The following is a 16,121-nucleotide window of genomic DNA, read 5'->3' as shown; positions in this document are numbered from 1 at the left end:
TTATGTAGCTATATGTGGTTGTTACACTGCAGAAAGGAAACATTTTGTGAATTATACACCAATTAGAAAGCAACAGAAGTCTTAAGAACTACTTTTGAAGTGTTCAAAAACTGAACCACCAGCGGCCACAGATGAGGTTTCTGTTCCTGTGCCTTTCTCGGGTCTTTTCAAGGCACGGCACCCTGAAACCAGAAGGATTTAGTGCACATACATGCTCCAGGCAGGGTTTCTCACTCAGCCAGAAGTTGTCTGCTGAAGTTAGGGCAGAATATAAATCTCTCCATCATTTGTGAGTGATTATACACACTCATTGTTAGAGTCTATCTTTTTCCTTCATTCTAGGAGCGTGGCAGGAGTTAGAACAAATGTGAAGAGGGAAGGGTGAACTTCTTGTCCTTCGGTTTGTCTGTGATAGCAACAGACACCTGGTGATTGAAATTCAGGGGTGTGTGTTTGGCTTATGATTTCTTTCAAGATCTTCTGGCTGGTGCCTCACTGACTTTTCATACCTAACTCCACTGCAGACATCAAACAAATATTGGATTTTTCAGGAACCTGAGAGTCTGATTTAAAAAAAAATCTCCTGTGAGCAACTGAGAGAAACAAATCATGGATCCAGTTTTTTAAAAACCATTGTAAGTGAGGATAGAAAGGACTGACTGTCGAGAATAATTTAATTAGGTAACGAGCAAACTCGTGTTCCAGTGGCTGCGGAGGGTCATACAATGATGGAGATGTCAGGTGACTAATGGCAAGATGCAATGTAATTGCTCCCATAACATTTTTGACCAAAATTTGTCAGTTACCTTCAGAAGAGTAGAGCCGAACCTTCTCCTTGGTGTACAGTAGCCCTTTGTGGTAGTGGTACAGATGATGGAACAGACCTTCCATATCCTACTTCAAGTGGGGTGCAGTGAATGAATGCTCAGGGTGTTTCTCACTTTACCCTGAATTTAAAGAGCTCCAGTTATAGTTTACCTCTTGAGATCGCTGCTGCAAGAAAACGGCATTGGACAATCAGTTGGAAAGACAAGGCAGAAGTTACTATCAATAAGATGGACAGTTTCCTAATTGACTTAACTCCTATTCTCCTCCATTAGTGCATCTTGTGGGTTTTAATATACAGCATGGAACATTACAGTACAGTACAGGCCCTTCGGCCTCGATGTTGTGCCGACCTGTCATACCGATCTCAAGCCCATCTAACCTACGCTATTCCATGTACGTCCATATGCTTATCCAATGATGACTTAAATGTACCTAAAGTTGGCGAATCTACTACCGTTGCAGGCAAAGCGTTCCATTCCCTTACTACTCTCTGAGTAAAGAAACTACCTCTGACATCTGTCCTATATCTTTCACCCCTCAATTTAAAGCTATGCCCTCTTGTGCTCGTCGTCACCATCCTAGGAAAAAGGCTCTCCCTATCCACCCTATCTAACCCTCTGATTATTTTATATGTCTCAATTAAGTCACCTCTCAACCTTCTTCTCTCTAACGAAAACAGCCTCAAGTCCCTCAGCCTTTCCTCATAAGACCTTCCCTCCATACCAGGAAACATCCTAGTAAATCTCCTCTGCACCCTTTCCAAAGCTTCCACATCCTTCTTATAATGCGGTGACCAGAACTGTACGCAATACTCCAAGTGCGACCAGCTGCAGCACAACCTCTTGGTTCCAGAACTCGATCCCTCTATTAATAAAAGCTAAAACACTGTATGCCTTCTTAACAGCCCTGTCAACCTGGGTGGCAACTTTCAAGGATCTGTGTACATGGACACCGAGATCTCTCTGCTCATCTACACCACCAAGAATCTTACCATTAGCCCAGTACTTTGCCTTCCGGTTACTCCTACCAAAGTGCATCACCTCACACTTGTCTGCATTAAACTCCATTTGCCACCTCTCAGCCCAGCTCTGCAGCTTATCTGTGCCTCTCTGCAACCTACAGCATCCTTCGTCACTATCCACAACTCCACCGACCTTAGTGTCATCTGCAAATTTACTAACCCATCCTTCTACACCCTCATCCAGGTCATTTATAAAAATGACAAACAGCAGTGGACCCAACACCGACCCTTGCGGTACACCACTAGTAACTGGTCTCCAGGATGAACATTTCCCATCAACTACCACCCTCTGTCTTCTTTCAGCAAGCCAATTTCCGATCCAAACTGCTACATCTCCCACAATCCCATTCCTCCACATTTTGTACAATAGCCTACTGTGGGGAACCTTATCGAACGCCTTGCTGAAATCCATATACACCACATCAACCGGTTTACTCTCATCTACCTGTTTGGTCACCTTCTCAAAGAACTCAATAAGGTTTGTGAGGCACAACCTTCCCTTCACAAAACCGTGCTGACTATCCCTAATCAATTTATTCTTTTCTAGATGATTATAAATCCTATTCCTTATAACCTTTTCCAACACTTTACCAACAACTGAGATAAGGCTCACTGGTTTATAATCACCAGGGTTGTCTCTACTCCCCTTCTTGAACAGGGGAACCACATTTGCTATCCTCCAGTCTTCTGGCACTATTCCTGTAGACAATGACGAGTTAAAGATCAATGCCAAAGGCTCGGCAATCTCCTCCCTGGCTTCCCAGAGGATCCTAGGAGAAATCCCATCCGGCCCAGGGGACTTATCTATCTTCACCTTCTGTAGGATTTCTCATACCTCTTCCTTGTGAACCTCAATCCCACCCAGTCTAATAGCCTGTATCTCCGTATTCTCCTCGACAACATTGTCATTTTCTAGACTGAATAATCTTTTATTCCTTAAATACCTATAGAAAGCCTTAGGGTTTACCCTGATCCTATCCGCCAACAACTTCTCATGTCTCCTCCTGGCTCTTCTGAGCTCTCTCTTTAGGTCTTTCCTGGCTACCTCGTAGCCCTCAAGCGCCCTAACTGAGCCTTCACACCTCATACTAACATAAACCTTCTTCTTCCTCTTGACCAGAGATTCCACCTCCTTCGTAAACCACAGTTCCCGCGCTCTTCAGCTTCCTCCCTGCCTGACAGGTACATACATATCTAGGACACACAGGAGCTTTTCCTTGAATAAGCTCCACATTTCTAATGTGCCCATCCCCTTGCGGTTTCCTTCCCCATCCTATGCTCCCTAAATCTTGCCTAATCTCATCGTTTTGATGGCTTTCAACATAAGAGTGACAGTTTTAAACCACATTTACTAATCCATGTCAGAATTTGAAATCCACATTTTTGAATCAAGAGCTGCATGTTGCTCTGTTTGTATTGCATGTGCATTTGTATTTTTAATGTTTGCTGCTGATTTATATATTGTGCGTTTTGTCTTCATGTCACTTTGCAACATGCACACAAAGTCACAGAGCTGTACAGCATGGAAACAGATCTTTCGGTCTAACTTGACCATGCCAACCAGATATCCTAAATTACTCCAGTCCTGTTTGCCAGCATTTGGCGTATGTCGCTCTGAAACCTTCCTATTCATGGCCCATAATTTTTTTTTTCTTTATTTCATTAATAGGACGGGGGCATTGCTAGCTAAGCAGCATTTACTGCCAACCCTAATTGCCCAGATGGCAGTTGAGGGTCAACCACATTACTGTGGGTCTGGAGTCACATGTAGGCCAGACCAGGTAAGGATGACAGTTTCCTTCCCTAAGGGACATTTGTGAACCAGGTGGGTTTTTTCTGACAATCGATAATGGATTCATGGTCGTTATTAGATTCATTATTTTATTGAATTCAAATTCCACCATCTGCGGTGGCGGGATTCAAACCCGGATCCCCAGAATATTATCTAGATCTGAGTTAACAATCCAGTGATAATACCACTAGGCCATCGCCTTCCCGTACAGGTGCCTTTTAAATGTTGTAGTTGTAAGTTGTACCAGCCTCCACCGCTTCTTCTGGCAGCTCATTCCATACACACACCACCCTCTGCATGAAAACGTTGCCCCTAAGGTTCCCTTTGTATCTTTCCCCTCTCACCTGAAACTATCTCATAATTCTCCCACGCCGGGGAAAAGATCTTGGCTACTCGCCTTATCCATGCCCCTCATGATTTTATAAAGCTCTATAAGGTCACCCTTCAGCCTCTGATGCTCCAGGGAAAATAGCCACAGCCAATTCAATCTCTCACTATGGCTCAAACCCTCCAATCCTGGCGATACCCCTGCAAATCTTTTCTGAATCCTTTCAAATTTCACAACATCATTCCTATAGCAGGATGACCTTAACTGAACGCAGTACTCCAAAAGTGGCCTAACCAATGTCCTGTACAACGGCAAAATGACCTCCCAACTCCTATACTCAATGCGTTGACCAATAGAGGCAAACATACCAAATCCTCCTTCATGTTGTTGTATACTTTGTCATGCTCTGCATTTCCATAACTGCTCCTGTTATGTGTTGCTGTCTGTCATTTATCTATTACTGCATTTTGCATTGGATTGTTATTGCTCCTGTATTTTGTGTGCAGTCTCTATGTTGCTTGTGTGCATCTGATTGTATCATGTTTAGTTTAATCTGTGTTCAGATCTAGTCTAATTCTGCAGGAGACAGCCAGCACATTTCAATGAGCATTTCAAGTTATTTTTAGTTGTTTTTACCTGGGAAGGTGACCTGTTTATTAAATGAATTGGCTGGCATCGAGCCAATCTATTGTGTGTTACACTGCATGTATGCGTCTCAAGCTAATATGCTGTCTCGCATATTCTCACCCTCTTATTATCTCTCTCATGTATTCACATGTACACAATCTCCTACAAACTTCCTCTCACACTTACTCACTTTCTCATGTTTTCAGAAATATTCAGCCTTTCTTAGACATACACGGGCTTTTTATAGTCACACTCTCTTGCACTCTCACCCTCTCCCATCCTCTTTCTAACTTTCTCTCATGTAATCACTCTCAGCATTTTGTTTTCCCACTATCGTACATTAGTTCTCTTTCAAAATCATTCACCTTTTCCAGCACACACAACCTCCCATATGGTCTCTCTCACAGAGGTAACCTCGTACACATTAATCCTATCTCACTCTTCTTTCACTCCAGCCCTGTCCTCACTCTCCTGCACGTGCTATCCCTTTTTATTTTACAAACATAATTTGGTCATCTTTCAAGTAGCGAACCTAGGCATTTTATCAGAGGGAGTATTTTTGGCTGGCACTAACTGCTTAAGAATTTGTTCAATATGGTCAAGTTTCTGCTGCTGGTTCTGTATTTCTGTGACCCTCTCTGCTTCTCTGTTAGTCTACTTGCTCTAGACCTCAGTGATGAAACAGTTGCATTAGATGTAGGAATCTGTCAATGATACAGTCATTGACTACCCAAAGGAGCTTGTCTGCCACAGGTTCAAATGAGGTGTACCTTTATACATCCTGGAAGTACCATCGACACAATGACTGTAGTGCTTTAAGGAGAAACAGCATGCTAGCAAAAGCATTTAAACAAACAGGCCAGCCATCGTTTATGGGGTAAAGTTAAGCTACAAAATCACGTCGTGCAGAGCAGGTCTTCCGGTTCACCTATAGTAACTCTCAAAGCTCTCCAACTAGTCTGCAAAGCCTTGTACTTTTTCAGGCAATGCATTGCGGATCTTTCTCACTGAGTAAAATCCCTGCTGATTCTTTTGCCAGCTACCTTAAATCTGTATTCTCTGGTGAATGATATTCCTGCCTGTGGAAACACTTTCTTTTTGTTTGCTCGATCAGTTCCCTTCAGAATTTAGAATATTTATATGAAGTCTCACCATAAACTTCTCTGCTGGAAGGGAAATCAGCCAGCTTCTGTCGTCTCCATCTAACTGGAGTCCTTTATCGTATTATAATTATGGTGAATTTTCTCAGCACCCTTTCCAATCCTTCCTACTGTGTGGCCGCACAGCCCTCAAGCATTTTGTAGTCTCAATAGTCTCCTTATTCCTGTTCCTTGCTGACTGGTTTGTGAAGTTTCCTGGTGCAGACCAAAGGTTCGGGGTTTGGTGGGTGTGGGGTTTCTCCCTACAGGTTGATCAGGCCTCGGCATTGTCCCATCTTTCCAGACAGTGTTTCCCTTTGGGAATTCCCCTGTATTTTTGCTTTTCTTTTGGAGGAAGGAGAGCAGGAGCAAGAGATGGAGGCCAGTCCAGGTTCAGCATCACTGGCAATACTTTCCACCCAACTCACCAGTGACCCCAGACCAGAACATATGACACAGGACTCTCTCACTCGCATTTGGTTGAGAAGCAGTGCTTTGAAGATGCTGGAGTTTACAAGGTACGTTACAGCCAAATGTGCAAAAATGACGGACACAGGTTCATTCAATCTGACCCTAATGTCGTGATGTCCAACATATCAAAGCACAGATACTCCTCGCTCCACCCAGTACTCTGTAAGGTAAAAGTCACCATATTCCTAGAGGACACAGAAGTCTGCCCTCTCATTAGAGAAGGATGGGTGGAAGTGAGCTCAACCTGAGGATCACCGTGCCTCAGGCAAGGGGAGAGATGGAGAAAGTGGGAGCTCATGGTAACCACTACCATGTAATCTTGTGGAGAAAGGCCTTGAAACAATTCCTTAGGCAAATGAAACCTGTGCAGGATATCACTTTGGTGATTTGAGTAACTGGTTAGCCACCTCTTGCTCTTGCTGATCTCTAGTCCAGTCGGAAACCAACCTATCTCCTGCTTAAGTGAACTGAGCCAAAGCAGCATACGTGACGTGAGTTGCACAAATTCGTGTTTCATTGGGAAAAGTATCAACAAACATCCAACCTATCTCTTTCCTTGCATTATTAGTAATAATTTGCCTTTGAAGCTCTCCTGCCTTCTCCATCATAAACACTCCAGCGTCACTGGATGACAAATGCTCCGCTTGTCCTTGTGTGCTACTGAGTTAGTGCAGGTGCATCTTCAGCATGGAAGTTAAGTTAAAACTTCCAGGCAGGCATCTGTGGCAAGTGAAACACAATTAAGGCTTCAAATTAATAACCTTCCTTCAGAAATGAATAAATTTGGAATTGAACAGTTTCAAGCAAGTGTTGAGTCAGGGGTGTAAAGGACGAATGGACAAAGAAGAAAGGTGATAGAGTGGAAGGCAGGGTGGAGATAGTGGGATGCAAATAGAGGTAGTAATGGGACAGTTAAAAAAAAAACACGAGAGGATGCTGCATGGGGTGTAAATGGCTATTGCAGAATCATTAACAGCACCTGAAGCTTGGGAAAAGAGTTTAATGATTTTGCAAGTGTGTAGTCAGCAAAAATTGTACCTTGAGCATTATTTGAACAATGCAGGAAGCAGAGGACAGCAGTGTCTGAGCAGAAGAATAAATCTTAATTTTTAAAAAATTTCAGATGTTTGGTATCTGTGATATTTTTCTTTTGTGTTGCTAGTGGAATTAGTGGAGCTGGTTGCTTCCTGTTAGCACAAAAGAAATCTTGACACAAAGCAAAAAAAAACTTTTTCAGCTCCTTTCATCTGGTGGGAAGGTGATAATCTTGCAGACATGGATTATGAACTAATGCCAGTTCCAACCCCCATCACAACATGTCATAAATATGAAAGTGCTGAAGCTAAAGCGCAATATCTGTGGAGAGAGAAACAGGGTTAACATTTCAAACCTCCAGTATCCGTAGTGCTTTGCTTTTAATAAGTTTGACTTTGGTGGGACGGGATGGGGACAGTCATTGAAGAACTCTAAAGTGTCTTCACACAGCAGTAGCAGGTGTGAGGTTAGTTTGACCCGTGTTTTAATGGCAACTTCTACCATGAAGAAGCAGTGTCAGTGCATATCCTGATTCGCTATTGTTTGTTTATCTTTCATAGACTGTACAGGAGTTTGTTCACGATATCAGTTTATCTGTGACGATGGCTGCTGCATTGATATCACAATGGCTTGTGATGGGACAGCCCAGTGCCCTGACAGATCTGATGAAACCTTCTGCCAGAGCTGTAAGTACAATCCCTAACCATTAGTCAAAGATTCGGCCTTGCTTTCATTAACTAGAAGGTGGGAGATGAGTTGGAGAGGCAGAAAAATGATGTTGTAAGCTAATGTTTCATCTCTGTGTGCTAAAGTTAATGTAGGTCGTAAATCAATTACACATACAACGCTTGCTGCTAGTTTAGAGCAAGATATGGCCATGTGGCCATCCTCTGACAGCTTCCACAGGACTTCAACAGTGAACCGTAAACCTGTGGAGGAGCCCGCTATCCAGGTGACGCAGTCATCCAGAACGGAAGGGATGGACAAGTCCAATCCTGACCAGATTCCAGGTATGTGTGAACAAGTGATATACAAGACAAATGGTGTAGCATTTGGTCTCCCCAGTATAGCAGAAACAGTGTATCAATAGTGTTGTGGTAAGTGTACAAAACTTTAAGCACAAATATATCACAACTTTATTCACATGTTTGGGGCCTTGGATGGTGAGGAAGGTAGAAGGACAGATGTTGCTTCTGCAAGAAACTAGATTAAAAACTAAAGCAAGAGCAGAAAGCACAAACAAAATGAGGGCAGAGATTATGTTCTAAAATTGTTGAGCTCTGTAGAGTGCCAAGTCAAAATATTTGTGCTTTTCATCAATGTTGCACTTTACACTGAGAAGACTGAATACAGCCTGGGTGACTGCTTTACAGAACATTTACATTCAGGCCACATGATGCCCTTGAGCTTCCTGCTGCTGGTCATTTCTATTTTCCACCTTGCTCCCACTTTAATCTTTCGGGTCTTGACCCTTAGTGTTCCAGTGAAGCATAATACAGGCTTGAGGAGTGGCACCTCATCTTCCGACTTGGTGCCCTGCAATCTTCTAGATTCAACATTTTAAGCTCAACATTTTCCCTGATGCACTTGTTTGGTACAATCTGCCTGTAAAACATGTAAAACAACACTTTACTGTGGTACACGTGACAAAAATAAATCAAATCAAGTCAAATACCCCCATTTTGTTTTGTGAGGCTTTATTTGGTGGTTCAGATTTTCTCTATTCTTTCTTAATTTTCAGCCATTAATACCTCATCCAGGTGCCTGATTACTGGTTGCCACCAACTTTGATCTTTGAACCATGAAACCTTTTGACATTTAATCCCACTTGCCCACTATCATATCACACACTTAGCTTTTGTTTGTCTCTACCATCCACCCCTTGTTAAAAATGTTGCACATTTTGAGCTCCCTGATAAAAGGTCATAGACCTGTTCTTTTCTGTGCCTCTCCACAAATGCATGTGTTATTTAATGTGGGCTTGCACTTCAGTGCAGTGCTGAACTGTCTAACAGTCTTCCTTTCGCTAATACATTAAACTGAGGCTCTTATTTCGCTTCCTGTTACACTGGTCCAGTTAAATATTTGTGATACTATTGAAAATAAAGTAGGTAGGCCCTGCCGATAATCCTTCCTGAACAAACTGTTAGTAAACCCAGACTAGTTGGTCATGAACGAGATTCAAGCTGTGCACAAAATAAGTGCCATGCTTATCGACACAACTTGAATCATGGAACTTCAAACAAATGTATTCCATATGACGTGTTTTGTCCTGTTTCTGAGATCGTGTATATGTGCATCTCTGTGTAATTATTGAACACCCAGAAACAGCCCTTCAAATCAGCATCACCACTCAGTATGATCATGACTGGTTACCTACATTAACATACATCATCTTGAACAATTCCCACATCTCTCGATTTTGTCCTGAACTATTGACAAGTAATTTCCAAGCAACAGATAGAAGGACAACTAGTCTGGCCACACGTGTAAGTTTCCAATCTAAAGGAACAGTTTCCAAGTTGAGAGAGTTTTGAAAGATATAATTAGGGCACCTGGAATGTTTTCACTTTCTTTCAGAACTCTGAATAGTTTCTTTGGAATGTTTGACATCCTCTGTAAATACTATCATGAAATAAATATTCAGTGTGTTAGCTAATATTCCCCAATCAGTTTATTGGTAATTTTATCATTGTCAGTTTTTGCAGGGGCCACATTGCTCCTGATCATTTTCTTTCCCCAAGTGATTGTAAAAGATTTGAAGTTGATTTTAACATCTTTTTGTCAGTTTCTTGCCATACTGTTTTTCTTTTGTACCTGTTTGCATGGCTCCCATTTACCAGGACCTGCACTTTGTTTTTGATCTTTGTCTGCAGTTTCTCTCAGTTTTTGTTAAAGCTTACCTTTTTAATTATAGATACCTATACGGATTTTATCTTTCCCATTAGGGATATAGACTGGTTCTGTAATATCTCCCACTGATCCATTAATTTACCCATAAACAGATTTGCTCCTGTCATAGAACAGTATCTCAGCCCATTGAAGTCAGCATTGTAGGGCTTCCCTTACAACCTCAATGTCAAGCTTTTTCTTACCTCCTACTCCTCCCATTTTTTTAGGCTGCTCCAAGGTGTCATGGCCTACATTTATACAGTTCCTCCAAAAGTCTGCAGATGATTTCTTTGCTGCACTTTTCACAGATGTAGTCTGTGAAAAACTCTGCTGCCCCGTATTGTACCTGTTACCAAGTACTGCATGCCCTGCGCAGGCCACAGGGTTAGTAAAACACAAAACTGGGAAATACTGAGAATCGGAACACAGCACAGTGAGATGTTACCAGGAAAGTGAATGGGACATATAAGAAAGCATTATATAACAGCAAGAGTCAAATGGTCATTGAGCCTCCTCCACCATTCACTAATGATTGATTATTGATTTACATAGAGTCCTCATCTGTAAATAGCTCATCCTTGAGTTCAAATCCCTGTCTTTGTAACCTTCTCCAGCCTTACAGTCCACAAAAAACACTTCCCCCAATTGTGTACCCCCAACTTCTTTCACCCTCAACTGGTGGCCATGTCTCTGCTGTCTAGGACCTAAGCTCCCAAAATCCCTCATTAATCCTCTTCACCTCGACACCTGTCTCTCCTGTTTCTACTTTCTGGCCAACATTTTACTTACCTCTCCTTACGAAACTAGGTGTCCATTTTTGTTAGATAAAATGCTTCAGTCAAGTGCTTTAGTTTTACCACATTAAGTAGGATACATAAATGCCAGTTTTCTTTTATTTTGCAGCATATTGCTTGCTTCCTCCTGCCCCGGGCCCCTGCAAGGGCCATTTCCCTCGCTGGCATTTTGATAGCATCTCAAGAACCTGCAGACACTTCATCTGCAGTGGGTGCCAGGGCAATCGGAATAACTTCCTACAGGAGCTGGATTGTAAGAATGAATGCGCACAAGCACAAGGTAAACACGGCAAAACCAAGTGCAGTTTTCATTCATAGAATCCCTATAGTGTGGAAACAGGCCCTTCAGCCCAACAAGTTTAGTCTGACCCTCAAAGCATCCCACCCAGACCCAAGCCCCTATAGCCCACCTAAGCTACATATCCCTGAACACTAGGGGCTAATTAGTTGTAGTAATTTTATTCTTCAAAAGTGATGTAAATGCTACAACAGTGTTTGATTCCAGAAACAAGCTCAATCAAAACATGGGCTGAGTGATGAATGTGAAATTTAAAGATTTTTATTTCTACTATGTCTTACAAACTAAGGACATCTCAAGGTACCCCTATAGTTCAACACTTTTTGAAGTATAGTCATTGTTGTAATGCTGATTTGCACGCAGCTAGCTCCCACAAACAGCAATGTCATAGTCGAGGTTTGTGAGAGATAGATTCATGGCCTTTACATGGGGAAAACTCTCCTGTTCATCTTCAAAATAAGGTTATTTTTCATCTCTACAAAACCTAACAGACAGGCCATAACTTTAACCTCTCAAATAAAAGCAAAATACTACAAATGATGGAAATCTGAAATAAAGAGAAACTCAGCAGGTCTGGCTGGCGACAGAGAGAGAGAATGCAAGTTAACATTTCAAGTCCAGAATGACTGATATGTAATAAGAATATAATTTATAACAGCAAGAGTTTTACAGCTCACGGAATCCTTGTTGCCATTCAGTAATATCATGACTGATGTTTGGCCTGGATTCTGCTTGACCCTTGTATTACATTGCATTCGTGCTGGACTTGAAATGTTGACTCGCATTCTCCGTCCACCGATCCAGCCAGACCTGCTGAGTTTCTCCATCACTTCCTTATTCCTTGGTTTAACTGCTTGCCTGAAAATGTTCTCCCCCTCAGTACTGCGCTGGAGTTTTTAAGATCTGTGTGCTGCTGTCTGGGGGAACACGACAACACCCAACCTTCTGACATAGAGGCAAGAACTCCACCTCTGAGCCACGGTTGACATTGTTGAACTAATAGAGCTTGTTTCAGTGTGTGATATCTGTGAAAGGACAAGCTGAGGGTTATGCGCTACTGGATGTTGGGGAGCACAGTGGTGAAAGTACTGCTTACTCTTCTGTTAAATTTCAGTGCATCCGACGTGCTCTCCTAATACGTCAGTCTACTCTGCACGTACGGCTGTAAATCTCTACAGCCTGCTCTCTCCTGTTATGAAATTTCTTCACTGGGGATTTTTGTTTGCTTGTTCCTTTCTGTTGCCCCGGGGCCGCCACCTGTGGGAGGCCAGTGCCACGGGAATCTCCATCCCCGCTCCATCTCGGGTGCTGACATCGGAAGATGAAGCCAGAACCGCGATGATGGACTCGGAGCCAGGATGCGTCTGTCGATGTCCAGCATTGGAGGAGGTGCAGGACCCACACAGCGTGACCATCTCGAGCATGGATGGGGCAGAAGCAATGGCTGCAGTAAAGGAGCACATTGCCAGGACCCCAGGGACAATGTTAGACAGTGGCAACCGGGGGAGCAGAGAGGGAAGGATGAACTTGGGGAGCTGTCTCAATATTAGTAATATCAATTTAATTTATTCAATATTTTACCGTTTACACAATTTATTCAGTCACTTATTCTGTATTCCAAGGAGCACAGTGACATTATCCACTTTTCCACTGTACCCTAGGTCCGTGTGACAATATATTAGATAAATGAATAAACAACTCTTTGGAATTCTCTAACTTAGAGGATTATAGGCACACCGTTGTTGAAGATGTTCAAGGCTGAGATTGATAGAGTCCAGAGTTTGGACTCCAAGGGAACAAAGGTTTTGAAGGGTAAAGTGAAGTCGTGGCCAGTGTCAGCCGTGGTCTTGTTAAATGGTGGAGGAAGCTCAATGAAACATTTGACACTTGCTGTTATATATTGCACTCTTGCATGTCGTTTCCCTGCTCACTTTCCCAATAACATCTTGCTCCCCCTGTTCAGACACTCAGTATTCCCTGGATATGTGTTTCACCGACCCCATTGCCTGAGAGAACAGTTGCACCCACTCATTCCTCCTAAACAAATGCCAAGGAACTGGTAGCACGTGTGCGCTTTTTCTTGCTAGAAATTCATGGCTACAGTTATGGTTATGGGGACATTTCACCATCTCCTGATCAACATTCCTTCTCAATAAACACCGTCAAAAATGGATGAACTATTTATATGTTCATACTTGGCTTTGGGGACTTAGTTGTGGGCAACATGCTTGCTGTGCATTTGCCTGAAATACAATGACTGAATGAAAAATTTGTTTTTTATCATTGAAGTCCTTTTGGCTGACCTGAAGATCTGGAAAGTGCTTTTTAAATTCAAGTTCTTTCTAGCTTTCTACTGTAAAACTATAAGACTTGGGAGGTGAAGTAGACAATTTGGCCCATCGAGTCCACTATACCATTCAGTGCTATCATGGCTAATGTAATTATCCTCAAATCCACTCTCATACCTTATCCCCATAATGAGTAGAAATCTGTCTGTCTCAGCCTTGACCATACTTGGAACCCAGCCTTAGCAGTCCTCTACAGTAAAGAATTCCACAGATTCACTACCCTCAGAGAAGAAATTCCTCTTTGTCTGTATCTTAAATGGACAACCCCTTACTCTCAGCGTGTTATCTAGTCCTTGGCTCTCGCACAAAGTGAAACCATCTTTCCACATCAACCCTGTCAAGGCCCCTAAGGATCTTACAAATTTCAGTAAAGCCTCCCCACATTCTACTAAACTCCAATTATTCAACATCTCCTCATTAAAATAAAAATCCCTCCATACCCAGAATCAACCCAGTGAACCTTCTCTGGAATGCATACTATGATGGTGGACCTTTCCTTGGACTAAAACTGTTAACAATATTCCAGCTGTAGTCTGACTAGTATTTGGTATCATTTTAACAAGACTTCCCTATTTTTACACTCCATTCCCTTTGAAAGAAAAGTCAACATTCCACTCCTCTCTGATGAAGGGTCTAGGCCCAAAACATCAGCTTTTGTGCTCCTGAGATGCTGCTTGGCTGCCGTGTTCATCCAGCTCCACATTTTGTTATCAACATTCCATTTGCCTTTTTCTATTGCGTGCTGAACTTGGATGACAGCTTTTTGTGATTCATGCACTGGGAACCCCGAATCCCTTGCTGCTACAGCTTTCTGCAATTTTGCCCATTCAAATAATATTCAGCTCTTCTACATTTCCTGCCAAAGTGTATAACTTCGCATTTTCCCACATTGCATTCTATCTGCCAAGTTTTTGCTCACTCACTTAAGCTGTGTTTGTGACTGTAGACTCTATTCTGCTTCCCATCTTTCCACATTTCATTTCCTTTGTGTCTCTGTCTGTCTCTCTCCCTCTTTCTCTCTCTCTCTCACGCTCTCTCTCTCTTCCCCCCCCTCTTCAGTCAATGCTTGTAAAGTGGTATCCTGTGTAGGTTAGCACAGCCGTGTTTCTGCATTTGTTTTTCAATGTTTGTTCAGGTGATGACACTTTAGAGATGACTACAGTTGAAACAAGTGAAGGTGATGTTCTGATGTCTAAGGTCAGCCATGGAAGAGGAGGTCACCCCATCCCAGAGACAGGTCAGTTATTTATGTGATCCTTTTCACTGGATGGATTGTAGTGAAATCCAATGCTCAGTGCAGAGCTGTGCTCAGCTGGAGCTCCCAATGCAGGTCAGCACCTCCAATTCTCCAGGAAACCCTGGCATTGAGTGAGATTTCCTTTCAAAAGTCTCCTTTTGGTCAGCAATTGGGGACGGAATGTAGTCAACAGACATTGAACAAGAGAGGAGCCTTGCATGAGGTGGGGATGGGATTTGTGCGTTTGGGGGTAGGGGGTCCTTGCCTACCTTTTAACCCCATACTTCATCTCTACCCATTACGCAGCACCCCCCCGCCCCGATTTTCCTAAACCTGAGGCTGTCTGTTTCACTGAATTTGTCTTGCAGGTGCTGTGCTACCCCTGGCCCTGGGACTTGCCATCACTGCCCTGCTTCTGCTGATGATTGGCTGTCGGCTGCAGCTGGTGAGGCACAAACTGAAGAAGCTCCGACCTATCACATCGGAGGAGTCGGACTACCTGATAAATGGCATGTACCTGTGAGCTGGGAATGGTGCCTCTTGAATAACAATCACTGTCGCAGCGTGCTTCTCAATGTAAAACAAATGAATGTGCTTGTGTGTGTCTGTACAAATCAATATGTGGAGAGCAGTAGGATCCTTTTGACTTTATTACTTCCCAGTCACACCGGCAAACCTGGCAAGTGTTGGGTGTAATTTTCAGACCAAGCCAGCTCAGTTGCCATAATGATGTACAGCCCCAGGCCCATCTGCAAGGTTGGTGGCTGATCAAGCGATTCTTAATTCTGTTCCTTGCTATGAACGTTGACTTCTGCGCCATTTCATGCACTCAATGGGGTTTGTGCTGTTTTGATAAGAAGTTCGACCATCCTATCTAATGGTTCAGTTAGGTGCCCCTGCAGTGGGTTGGCACTGATAAATCCTTAACTGCCCCCCCACCCCCACCACCAATATACTGCATTTTCTCCCTGACTGGGGACAGGCTTCTGCGTCCCCTTTTTACTCAACCTCTGAGTAATTGCCACTGCCTGCATCCAACAATTTAAATGTAAACTTGTGCCAGTGTTTGCAGCAAAATTGCAGAATATCGGGGAGAAAATGATGAAATTCAAATCGCACACAATTGGGAGAAATTCCTAGCCTAGAAGGAACGCAGCCAGCCTATCGAGTGTGTTAGTTTAGTACATCATGTTATTACAAACTGTTAAAATTTATAAAATTGGAAGAATTGCCTTGTCAAAGTATTCCACTGAACACCAACAGTTCTTGACTCCTGGTTCATCTCTAATAAAGGGCATTTACCCAGTGTGA

At 42.9% G+C, this 16,121-nt stretch overlaps 1 protein-coding gene across 2 annotated transcripts in view; it reads left to right on the top strand.

The window, feature by feature from the left end:
• lrp11 (low density lipoprotein receptor-related protein 11) overlaps nucleotides 1-16,121 on the top strand; it is a 29,713-nt gene extending 13,592 nt beyond the window's left edge. The window contains exons 4-8 of one of the 2 annotated variants that reach the window (XM_048535760.2): nucleotides 7,802-7,927; nucleotides 8,054-8,251; nucleotides 11,037-11,207; nucleotides 14,709-14,810; nucleotides 15,179-16,121. In XM_048535760.2, the coding sequence (XP_048391717.1) occupies nucleotides 7,802-7,927; nucleotides 8,054-8,251; nucleotides 11,037-11,207; nucleotides 14,709-14,810; nucleotides 15,179-15,333 (752 nt within the window). In that variant the 3' untranslated portion in view covers nucleotides 15,334-16,121. The remainder of the gene's footprint in view (nucleotides 1-7,801; nucleotides 7,928-8,053; nucleotides 8,252-11,036; nucleotides 11,208-14,708; nucleotides 14,811-15,178) is intronic. The other variant, XM_048535761.2, reaches the window with a different exon arrangement.

This window comes from Stegostoma tigrinum, chromosome 9, assembly GCF_030684315.1.
Source record: "Stegostoma tigrinum isolate sSteTig4 chromosome 9, sSteTig4.hap1, whole genome shotgun sequence".
Lineage (NCBI taxonomy): Eukaryota > Metazoa > Chordata > Chondrichthyes > Orectolobiformes > Stegostomatidae > Stegostoma > Stegostoma tigrinum.
This window is presented reverse-complemented; position numbering and strand designations above follow the sequence as displayed.